Source organism: Dreissena polymorpha, chromosome 11 (assembly GCF_020536995.1).
Source record: "Dreissena polymorpha isolate Duluth1 chromosome 11, UMN_Dpol_1.0, whole genome shotgun sequence".
Classification (NCBI taxonomy): Eukaryota; Metazoa; Mollusca; class Bivalvia; order Myida; family Dreissenidae; genus Dreissena; species Dreissena polymorpha.
In genome coordinates, this window is record NC_068365.1 from 13,886,173 (window position 1) to 13,898,747 (window position 12,575).

A 12,575-nucleotide genomic window follows, 5' to 3' on the forward strand; every position below is an offset into this window, starting at 1 on the left:
ATAAATTAGTATTATTCATAAAAAGCATGTAACATCTAGTTGTTAAACTTGGTCTCAATTTAAATAACAAAGTTTGAATACAATATTTTATGTGATATTATTAAATTATGACGATACAAAGAAGTTTTGTGGCGTACCCAGTTTTTTAGAAATCTGAATGATGATATTTACTACTTTTTGACATTTGACCTATAATTTTGACCTTTGCGAAGGGGCATGGACTGTGTGCTTGTCGCTCTGTCAAAAAAATCATATTTATACATTTTGCCAATGTATTTCAGTTTTCAGATAAGCTCGAGACAAGTATGCGTCTGATAAAAGTTTGAGAGTCGACTTTTGTATTTGACATTTACCTTCAAATTTCAAATTGCCATTTAGTCTTGTCATCTTGTTTTCTGCATTTCAAATAATACTTGGTTATTTTGCCATATTATTTGAAGGACCATTAAAGTTGGAACAAATATTATCTTAACTAAGTGCCAGAATCTGTTACCATAGCATTTGACCAAGCGACCTTGCTTGTGTGTGTCATATGACATTAGACATGATTCTACCATGGTTCGAGTATTTAAAATCCGTAGATGATGTTCGAACTTGTGTTCTGCGAAATTAAATTCGAGTTTATTATATTTTTTACCATTAACTGAGGCCTAATATTTTGACCTAAGTAGTATGATCTAACGGTTACTTGGTTATGTATAGGGTTATATTTCCAATATATGATCGTTGAATTTGAATTTATTCATGTAACCAAAGAGCAAGGTTTCTGTGTGATACAGTACCCCTAAACATTCGTTACCCTTATGCATAGTGATTTTTAAAAAGCTAAGATCTCTAAAGGGTTATTTGAATGTATTTATATATCCGGTGTGACCATCAAGTATAGACGTTAATTCGACATATGCCATAACAACTGCGCAATACATCCTCTCCGAACCTTATTTTCTGATGGTTGAGTGAAACAAAATGATTATGATGATTTGTTTCCTTGCTGGATTGTCCTTAAATTTTTACTTCACGCTCGGACCTATGAGTTTGAATCTTGCTAACGACACTACAGGCCATAAGTTTATATTTCTTGCTTGATATTTCACAATTCATCAATTACGGACCAAAATTATATTTCGAAAGTTTTGTAAAGGACTGAATTACAATGTCTGAAAATTGACGTTGAGTGTTGACCATCGTCATGAACGCAGAAACATGTTTTATGCATGCGGCATAACGTTTGTTTCAACTTGATACTTTTCAATAATTAATTTAATAATGCCATAATGCTATCCATAGATATTTCCACATCCACCTATTCCGGTTTTCCGCTCGAATGTACCATACTTCAGCCGCTATGGGCGAATGAAAACTTACCTTTGCTCGGCCGTTGCGCTCTAAGTCAATTTCTCCATAAACAAATGGCTTCTTATAAAACGTCCTGCAGAAGAAACGTATTCATCGATGGATGTACACAACGAGTGAAATTAATAAGAAATGTATGATATTGTTCTGATATATTCGTTTTATTGTCTAGTGTTATAAATTCATACTGTTATATGTATTAAAGAGCAGCATGTGTTTATTTAGGCTAAGCGTACCTCTTATGTGGGAAGTAGTCAACGTTATTTTTTAAACGCTAAATTTAAAGGAAATATATTTATAAGAATTTTAATATTGGCATTATATATCGAGACGTGCAGTACTTGTAGCAATACAAAAAGCTGCGGTTTGTTACGAGATTACTAATTATCCTTAAGGAATCGGACAAAAGTTTTACGCCAACATATATTTGATAAACATCATATATAACATGTATGTTTTCTGTCAATTGCAGTCTATACTTTTTCAAATTCCACATCGATAAAAAAATATTATTTGTTAATTACTACTTACGTTGTATTGTTTGTTGTACTTGTTTAAGATCACTTTCCGATCCACTTACGCGAAGGCTATAGAAACAAGTTTAGGTTTTTAAAGACATAGAACTCTTATTCATAGCCGTTAACATTTATAATAAGAAAGAATATATATTAAAATTGAAACACTATTCATCGATGAAAAGTTGTCATCAATAACCTTGTTCTATAAAAATTATAATGAGAACAATTTGTATTATAAACAAAGTTTTGTTTTCAGCTTGAACAAGCAATTTTTACTTATTAAACTCAGCAAAAATTCGTGATTCCGATTTGCTACGTAAGGAACCCATTTAGAAATATAATTATTGTGTAACATATTTAAATATACAAGTAAGGGATAGTTATAATTTTTTATACTTACCAACACTTTTACTGAATTGTGGGAATTCCAATATTTGAGGCAAAAAACACACACTAAGTTTAATAGCAACAGGTTTAATAAATTGCATATACATACAAATAAAGAATGCTTTTATTACCTTAAACTGAAGGTCTGAGTTTCTGATGTATCTGCTTTCGGTGTTGTAGGCGCTGTAAGTGATTGCGATGTTTCTGAATTTGTACTTTCTTGCTTTGATCTGAAAAAAAAACTACGTGTTAAATAGTCCAATAGTAAATGGATAGGTTTAAACAAAATGCAAGGCGAATAATAATTAAGTATATGATTACCTTGATCCTTAATGTTCCGTTTGTAAAGCACACACTACGTTTATAAACAACCTGTTTAATTAAATTGCATATACATAACAATGAAGAATACTTCTATTACCGTAAACTGAAGGTCTGAGTTTCTGATGTATCTGCTTTCAGTGTTGTAGGCGCTGTAAGTGATTGCGATGTTTCTGAATTTGTACTTTCTTGTTTTGATCTGAAACAAAAAAATACTTTGTGTTAAATATTCCAATAGTAAATGGATAGGTTTATACAAAATGCAAGGCGTCTAATATTGAAGTACATGATTACCTTGATCCTGAAGGTTCCGTCTGGAGACGTGTTTGCGATAAACTAGTTTTTGGGGGAACCGTTTCCACTGGCGTAAAAGGTGGTGATTTTGTACTTTCTAAAATTTCTGGATGGTTTGAACTGAAAAAAGAAGCGTTTTGTAACCGGCAATTCTTTTCTTTATTCGAATTCAAAATTAAGACCTAATTTCTTAGTGAATACAAATTGTACAAAATGCCCCGCGGGTATATGCAAATAATATGGTTAACAATCTTTTCTTATCAGTTTCAATTATGACTTTGTCGACATAAATGACTACCGTATGGTAACATTAATTTTTGTCCTGAAATTGTTTCTTAGTTTGATGGTTTTTCTCAAATTCAACATGGTTTGTATGATGTTAATAAATCCGGCGTAATACAGGTTGTATTGAGCATATCGAAAACAATGTTATGCTTATAATAACATACAATCGACTGAAAAAGGGGCTGTATTAATTATTGTGAAAAGTTGAAAGGAACTTTCAACATACATAGCATAAACGGCTTAAACTGGGCATTTGCCTTATATACACTTCACGAGTATGGTATCATTAAATCCTCTCCTGGTAATGTTTCTGAGTTTCGTTATTCCTCTATCTAATACAACCTTATATCCACAATGTTTGTTTTAGTTTTTAAAACGTTATGTAAAAACAATCAATAGTAATGCCAACCGCGGCGAAGAAGACTTGACTATCGCTGTTTAATCCTCGTAGGCGTCTTATCTTTATCTTAGTATACAGAATTATCACCATGATTTCAGACAGCAACCCGTCTATTATAACTTTTTTTCAAATTGAATTTTTGATAAAGTTGTATAATAAACAGAGCACTCAATATATTAAACAAGAATATACCTCTCAAAAATATTTATTATAAATAGAATATTAGCTTAATTATGAACAAGATTAAATTTATAATGCTCGGAACGACACATATGAGCGCTAGACCAATCTCGCACTTAAAGCATGAACATTCAGTCGGGAGAAATTTACCCAAAGCAAAAGATCTTTTATCAGGGTCTTTAAAACATAATTAAATATGCGTACACATATTATTGAATGTTTAAGAAGTAAGCGTTCCTAAGTCTAGCTTCCTGGTGCGTGAGAATAGTTGAACAGCTGCCTAGCTTTATTTGGGCATTTAAATAATCCGAACATACCATATATGCATGGGAATGTGATTTATAAATCCCTTAAAAATAAACACACTGCATCTACAGTGCTTGAACATCGTTTACAAATAACAAAACCATGAAAAGTCGTTATGTAGCAGGTAGTTTTGTAGCGAAGTTTAACAGGCAAACATGTTAAACCTTGAGTGTGTTATAAGCAGGGTATTTTTACATGTTAAAGGCTTATATTTTTAGACATACAAATTGTACAAATATGGTTTTACCGCGAAAATAATCTCAAACTCCTATGTTTATATCTATAGACATAAAAAATGAATAGATATGGTTTCTGTAGGATCGTATCATGTTATGAGTAATGGTCTAAGGGTAGTTATTCTGTTATACTATTACAAGGATTATTGTAAGAGTTGCATCCCCTGATATAAACATGTATAGAGGGCGCTTATTCATATGTGGAAACCTTCAATGGTGTCTCGTTGAGATTTGGTAGTCATTATGCTCTAAGTAATCGGCCTCGAGCCGGGTTCGACATTACAGTTTCCCAGCTAAAATAATCCCAAACACCTCTGCAAGAAAACAGTTTAAAACATTAAAATGCTGTTTAATGTATTTGCACGGCTTTTATAACAACAGAATATTTTCACTTGTGGCGGCACGAGTCAACACATGTAATGTTGAGCTAAACGGGATATGACTTCCTAGATATGTAACAAACTGTGAAATAAAACCAGATGAACAAGTTCATTTGTTGGTGGATATAATTATTAATATGATTATTTATCACTCATGTCATTGTTTTAGGTACATGCCAAACAAAAAACTTCACATTTATCTGGCATTAGCACAAGTCGGTGGCGTAAAGCATTTTTGTACATGACACAATTATCCTACTGGCAAAACAGACAAACGGGATCGACGGACACGGGCAAAACTATGTCATAAACCTGTACTAAAATGCTGCGTCATAAGAACGTTGTTTGGTAAAGATGTATAGATGGAGAATACGTTTCTGTTGTCATGTTCATAAAAAACACGAGTTACAACAAGTCTGAAAGAAGCAAGCAAAACCCTATGATTGCAAATTTCAAGAGATCCAGCCCACGGTACGTTTAACGTACGGTTTCTCTTCTTGAGAAAAGAGAGTGCTCACTTTGTAAAAAGTATTAGTTTGTGTAAATATTGCGATCGTGATAAAACATGACATCCGGCCCATATTTGTTTAAGTTGATTCAAGACCAAAATACATGTTTGTTTTATAAGGGAAGGTATCAACTTATAAAACATTTCAGACTGATAAGAGTGCGTATAAACTGAGAGCAAACACTTGGACTGCTCTTACCTGAGTATGCAGAGGCCTATAAAAAACTGATTTGCTCTATAGTGCCTTTTAAAAAGATGTTGCCGTTTTTTATAATTCTCTACAAACGATGTTATCGAAGGTTGTGGTCTATTTTGTCGCCATTGGCAATTTGAACAATCATTCATTAGAACAAAAAATTACGTCACAAGCCAATTATTAAAAGTATCAGCCTTGTAGTTAAAAAAAAAGCTCTGGTGACGGATCTGAACATCATAAACTTATATTAAAGTGGGCCTCCGACAAGTTACTTCGGTACAGTTAAGTTGTCTCTCTTAGGTGGTTACTGGTAAGGAAGAACGTTTAATATACAATGTCAATGCATGATGGACGACATATGGATGATATAACACGATTACCAAAAATTAGCATGAACACGTCAAAACCCGTCGAGCTACTGTAGCGTTAACTCTTATTGATCGACGCGTCTTTTAATAGCCAACTTGATAAAAAGGGATATATTTTATAACTTGTCAGATGTTTTGAAACGCTTTACTTCAAGCACTCTTGGCATAGGCGACAGATGAAGACGAAAAATGTAAATACTTGAGAAGATATACAACTTCATTTGTGGGTATTTCAAGTGCTCTTTACAAATCGTTAAATAAGATACACTATCTTGTGTGGTTTTTAGTGGTGGGCAAAGATAAATCCTCCACTGCAATGATGATAGCGAATTCAAGAGCTCAAAAATGAAGCTATTGCTTTCGGGACCAAATAAAAGTATGTCTCCCACTGAATGCAAACCAATGAATGTTGCATGAAAACTATATCAGATGTTGTGATCAATTTGACAATGAACATTTTTAGATACAAACTAAATTAACGAATGCCAGGTTGTAAAAGTATATATTTTAATATGCATAGTTTCAAGTTTATATTTACAACAAAATAGCTGCTATACACGTTCGCTCGCTAAATAAGTTGGAATATTATCTTTTGTGCTCTCAACAGTCGACAATCAGAATGTGTATCTATAAATGTGTGCGATACAGACAGACAGACAGACAGACAGACAGACAGACAGAATAGTTTATTTACCTCTCACTTTTGTACATAAAACACAATAAAACAGTACAAAATCATTATATATATATATATATATATATATATATATATATATATATATATATATATATATATATATATATATATATATATGTACAAAACCACTCTAAACGAGTTACGAGAGACGATAGTTCTAAAATTTTTATAAGTGTTCAACGATTATATGCATCAAAGAATATTTCATATCTGTTAGAAATATAAAAAAAGATTCTTAAGGAAATTCGATTTAAAATGATTAGTGTTTTAAAAAAAATTTAATTACAACTGTTAGAAATATAAAAAAGATCCTGATGAAATTCGGTTTAAAATTATTAGTTTTCTTAAAATAAATAAAAATATATATCATCAAACAATACAGTAAGAGAAAATTATGTAGTACACTGTATATTATTATATGGTACGAAATTGACTATGCGCACACATTAAATGGATTATATATACATGTGGTTGTGTCGCTTCATTAAAATGTCATGACAGGCTCTGGCAGTGGGTTTAATGGTGCGGCCATCTGACAGCAAGAAGTTCATTTTCTCTCTTGGGTTTAATGCGTTGAAATGTTGGTTTACCAGAAGAGCACTTTCTGTTAAATTGGATCTTATATTTCATTAGGGCATGTTCTTCACTTTCGACACACGTTTTACAGATAAAACAATATCGTTCATTTTTTGGTACACCTTCATACCGTCCTGTTTCTATACGAAGAGGTGCAACGCCACAGCGGAATTTTGCCAAGGCACTACGTTGTGCTCGACTTATCGTAGAACAATTGACGTATGGCTCTACAGTGAATTCTGTCTTAAACTGCCTATAGTTCCGACGTTTATTACCCCCATTTGCGCGTATTTGACCATGTTCTCTATTGACAGTGTCTTCCCATTTAAGCTTAAATTCGTTCAACATGGCTTGTTGATAGCTATTTATTATCGACGTTTGTTGAGCTTTGCTGTATGTGTGTCCATGGCTGAGAGCGGCATTTTGCAGTTTTGTATTGACTGATAAGATTATCGTTTTGCTCAAGTTGTTTCGTCGTGCGCCCTGTCTTGTTAAGTAGTCAAAACACTGTTAAGTCTGTTATCGTCCATCCTGTTTAAGCGAAACCATTGTCCTAGCACTGATTTCCACTGTCGAATGTGCGGTGGTGTCCATCCCATGTCTCCTGTGACTGCTGCGTTTGGTGTATATCTCCTTACACCTAGGAAGAAGCGACAGGCTTTGTGATGGACGGCATTTATATATGTGAATTCCTGTATTCCCCATATTGCAGCTCCGTAGCTTATTGTTGGTCACACCATTGTGTCGTATAGCTTAGTAAAGACTTCATAATCCATTCCACCTAGTGCTTTGTACTTCGAGATCAGTAATCCTAGCGCTCTAGATGCTGACTGTGCTACGTGTTTTGCGGTTATAGAATAATCCAATGTATCTGTTATAACGAGGCCCAGATAACGATATTGACTGCCTCGTTCTATAATTGCTTGGTTACACTTGAACACAAACTCCGTCGGTGCTGTTTTAGCTGTTCTAAATGTAAGATTTTCGTTTTATTATTATTTATTGTCATGTTGTTAATCGTGCACCATTGAGATAATATATCGATCAGTAGCTGTAGGTGTTCTTCGTTTTTTTGCTAACAATATAAGGTCATCCGCGTAAAATAGGTGATTCACCAATTTTTCATCCAATTCAATGCCTACACCGCTATTATTTAAGAATTCACTCAAATCATTTATGTACAGACTAAATAGGGTCGTTGATAACAAACATCCTTGCTTTAATCAGATGTTCACGTCGAACCAGTCCGTTAGATAATTATTCAGTTTTACCGCGCACCTAACGAAATCATATAATGACTTAAATGCGTCCAGAAATTTACCTTCTATGCCTAAACTCGATAGTTTATTAAAAAGCAGTCCATGGTGTATTCGGTCATAGGCTTTAGAAAAGTCCACGCAAGCGACGTATGTCGATAGTCGTTTACGTTTTCTGCATTCTAGTATGCCGCTTAGCGTTGATAAATGATCAGTTATACTACGCTTGGATCTAAAGCCGTTTTGATTGTCACATATTTTATTGTTTTCCTCAGCCCAGGTTGTCAATTTTTTGTTCAGCACAGCGCAGTAGGCTTTATAGACGGTCGAAGTAACCGTTATACCTCTGTAGTTAATTGGGTCCCGTGCATCGGTTGAAGGATCTTTTAATACAGGTGTAATTATACCATGTTTCCATGATTTTGGGATTTTTCCTGTTTCAAAACATACGCAGAATAATTTGTGAAAGTAATTTAAACGAGTATTGTTATTTAACACTTCACTTGGTATCTGGTCATAGCCTGGTGATTTGTTTTTTTTAAGACTATTTATTGCGTTTTTAACATCTAGTATACTAATACCGCTATTCAGTGGGGTAGGTCCGATGCCGCATGGTTTTTGTTTCAATGGGTAATGTTCATCGGTTGTAAATAACTTTTGGAAGCAGGATTTCCACTCGTTTAACACTGTTGGTAAGTCGCACGTGTAAGTTTCATCGACTGTTTTAACTTCCATTGGTATTTTATTGTTGCGTTCAGATCCTAGACTTACTTTCCCGATTGTTTCCCAAAACTCTGAGTTGTTTGATTCACACGATTCAAGTAACTTACGTTGTTGTTTTTCATAACATATACCTTGACTTTGACATTTGACATAATAATTTAAAAATCGATATCGGTCTTCATAAACGACACTCAATAAAATGTGAAGGGTTCGCCTGAAATTTACTATACAAATCGCAAAATCAAAGGAGATAAGGTTATATATGCCAATCTTCAAACAGGAGTTGTTTGTTAAACAAAAACGTCTCAAATTAACACCAGTTTTTTATTAAACTCATCCCCATAAATCCTCTGAAATTTGTACGCGGATATATCTTAAATAAGTGGTTTCATGATGTGACAAACTGCAGACACCACCATAAGATATTCAATATCCAATAACTAAGGCATGCAGTGTTTAAGATTATATGGTATTTAATATATTAGATATTTACTGCACTGAAACTGAGTGGTTGTCATTTAGAAAACCAACGTATATATAAATGAGTCATGTAGCATTTATCGTTGAATTAATGAACCTATCAATAAGAAGGGTCTTGTCCTAATAAAACTATGTGAAATACAAAAGCTGTATAATGGGTATTTCCTTAGTTATACAAACGCTGAACAGGTTCGCCAATTATTTAATAAGATACTTCAACATAATATATGTTGCTCTTCTGAGACAAAGTCCGACATATTCAACATAGAGTATTTTAAACATGGTTCTTAGAATTTACACACCATCCCAGATGTAAAATGCGTCTTTTCTCATAAAACCGCTGATTATATATAGAGATCAAACAATGAGAGCGTTGAGGCACGTTTGAAGTAAGTGTGCGAATTATTTACTTAAGCACTTGTGACAAAGCTTCAATAAGACCATTGAACACTTTCATATAAGTCCATTCTCTAACTCGCGTGCACAAACACATCGCTCAACATGATTTTTTTGAAAACATGGTTCAATTCGATTCCGTACAGAAAATAATAAGCTTACATATCTCTTAAAACGATAGATATAGAAGCAAGATTTTTCTTTAAACGGAAAGCGTATTGGTTCAGAAAAATGTCGCATAAGGAAAACTAGTTTGAATTAAAACCTGTTAAGACAAAACCATAAAAAGAATGTACTGTATATGTCGTTTCTAAAAATTTCAAAAGTTATGTACACATAATTACATGCAGAAGTTATTATGACTACTGTATTATGCTGTTGAGCATTATAAGGCGATGCATTGTTCAATGAATAGTTAAGACCGACGGACATAACTTTTACGCTGCAGTGTCAAACTCGGGTAACAATGCTTCCAACCAGCATTGCCTATCATAATAGTAGCGTCGCATATCGGGTAAGAATCAATTTACCAGAGTTGCATATCATAGAACCAGTGTCACCAGTAAACCAGCGTCGTCCATCAATTACCAAAGTCGCATATAATCAATGCGCATATCCGTAAACAAGGATCGCCTATTGGTGAACGCGTTTGCAAATCCGTAACTTCATCGATACTCATATATGTCTGTATGGTGGTCCTTGTTCGGTGAAGCGATGTCCCAACTATTACTTCCATGTGACCTTGAATGGCATCAAACGAATACACGCGATAACGACGACTAAGTGATCGATACGAAAACTGCATATCGCCCTTTCGTGTTGTGACATGCATTGAGGTGGGCGCCAACATTCCAAAACGATTAAACTGTGTTATTGTTGTGTTGCCAAAAGATGTCAATGATATGTTTACGCGTGTAAACTATGTTTCTTTAAAAAGTTAGCCTCTAATGTGAGTGAATACATTTCACAATGAATCAATTTATATCAAAGCGCTTTAGACACTTTGGAGCAACAACGGTCACAACACTTTAACTTCAAAAAGAATATTTAGGGTGCGTATTGATCATGTGAGTGCCTGTCAGTAAAGCAATCACGATGATATCTTATTTATGTGTCAAACTTGCACTTTAAGGCAACTTTTAGTACCGTTGGAAACATTTTAGAAAATATAATACACATTGTATAACCAGTTACTATTAAAGCGTCCAATTTCATTCAGTTTCTTGAAATGGTTTTTTTGCCAAACATTCGCAATTAACGAGTTCACCTATCTGAGAGAAATTGTGTTTACAAAGCATTTGCGTATAGAACTGTTAACAATAACGTATAAATTACAAATCTTGTAAAATCCGATCAGCAAGGAATTCAAAAATACAGATAGCGCATAACATATTACAACTTTAAACAACGCAAAGGCCGAATGTTCAAGTCCTATTCTCGATGTTCTATCTCAGCATGCGTGGTAAAAAATGTTTATGACTATTTTATAAAATCAGAATTGAGTTCATGCGTTCTGATGTATAATTATGTGTTTGTAAGTAACACTTTGTAAGTGTTTTGAATTTGTTTTACTCATTTGTGTACTCTTGACACTATTTAGAATTGCTTGACATCACTGGAACTCGATACAATCAAGATAAATCATTTTTATATTTGACAAGTTTGTAAGTTTCAATGACTTCATGTGGTATATATTACTCTGCGTGCAATAATGACTTCTAAAACGTAATGCGTGAAAAAAAATCAAAATGTTTTATAAACAAGATAAAGTCCTACATTTAGAATCAGATACCCTTCTATTGTCAAAATTTTCAAATGATTATTTACTGCGTATAATTTCCCTAAAAATGTTAATTCGCTATTACACTAAAAAAAATAGACAAGTTTCATAACATCGAATTCATATAAATTAAAAATAAACTCTTCATAGATTCATATCCAGGAATAAAACGCGTGTTACATCTTGTGTCTTTTGGACAATTTTGGAAGTCGGATGACGGCATATATTTCAGAAAAGAAAAAAAAACACGCAATTAATGTTTACCAAAACAGCAAAGTATTATTAATACTTTTCTACAATACTACTTACGCCATTCCGGTCGCTGCTTCTTTTTTTCTGGTGATTTATAGTGAACGCATTTTATTCGGATTCCAATGAAATGATTATACAACCATTTGAAATAATTAATATGCACAACTCTCACTTTATTGTCTTTAAGCATCAAATCTGGAATGATTCTATGTACACACTACTGCTCGTCCGCTATGCGTTTGAATAATGAAGATAAATCCGTTGTTTTGATATCTTTTCGGGTCGCAATCACTTGACAAGAAAATCAAAGCCTTGAGAAGACTCATTTACGATCTGGTTATGATTTGTTTATTAATAAGATCAGGGATGTTTCGATTTTAAATAGGTAAGACGTTGCATAAATCTTTTCTATTGGACATTCTATCAAACAAATAGCTACCAAATTACATCAAAACACATTGGCATCGGTACATTCAATGTGTTTGATACACTTTGATACACTGCAGTCGACGTTTCTTTCAAATAACGACAACTTGTGATGGATCTTGGGTAAAACAGCATATATAATAATGTATATACCTCTGTTCTAAAATGAACAAACAAACCGGAGCTTTCACCAAATGTACATTAAAATAAAAATATCATATTGCCAGATAATATAACTTTATATCTCAGGCATAAAA

The 12,575-nt window shown here is 33.5% G+C and overlaps 1 protein-coding gene across 6 annotated transcripts in view; it reads right to left on the reverse strand.

Annotated features, from left to right (window-relative positions):
* LOC127851784 (uncharacterized) overlaps window positions 1-12,134 on the reverse strand; it is a 33,577-nt gene extending 21,443 nt beyond the window's left edge. For all 6 annotated transcript variants that reach the window (XR_008035948.1, XR_008035949.1, XR_008035947.1 and 3 more), the window contains exons 1-6: window positions 11,950-12,134; window positions 2,874-2,993; window positions 2,680-2,778; window positions 2,390-2,488; window positions 1,885-1,940; window positions 1,366-1,429 (exon numbers count right to left, since the gene is read on the reverse strand). Coding sequence is in view for 1 of the 6 variants with exons in the window: in XM_052385658.1 (XP_052241618.1) it covers window positions 1,386-1,429; window positions 1,885-1,940; window positions 2,390-2,488; window positions 2,680-2,778; window positions 2,874-2,993; window positions 11,950-11,954 (423 nt within the window). In the remaining 5 variants the exon portion in view is untranslated. The remainder of the gene's footprint in view (window positions 1-1,365; window positions 1,430-1,884; window positions 1,941-2,389; window positions 2,489-2,679; window positions 2,779-2,873; window positions 2,994-11,949) is intronic.
* Between the last annotated feature and the right edge of the window lie 441 nt (window positions 12,135-12,575).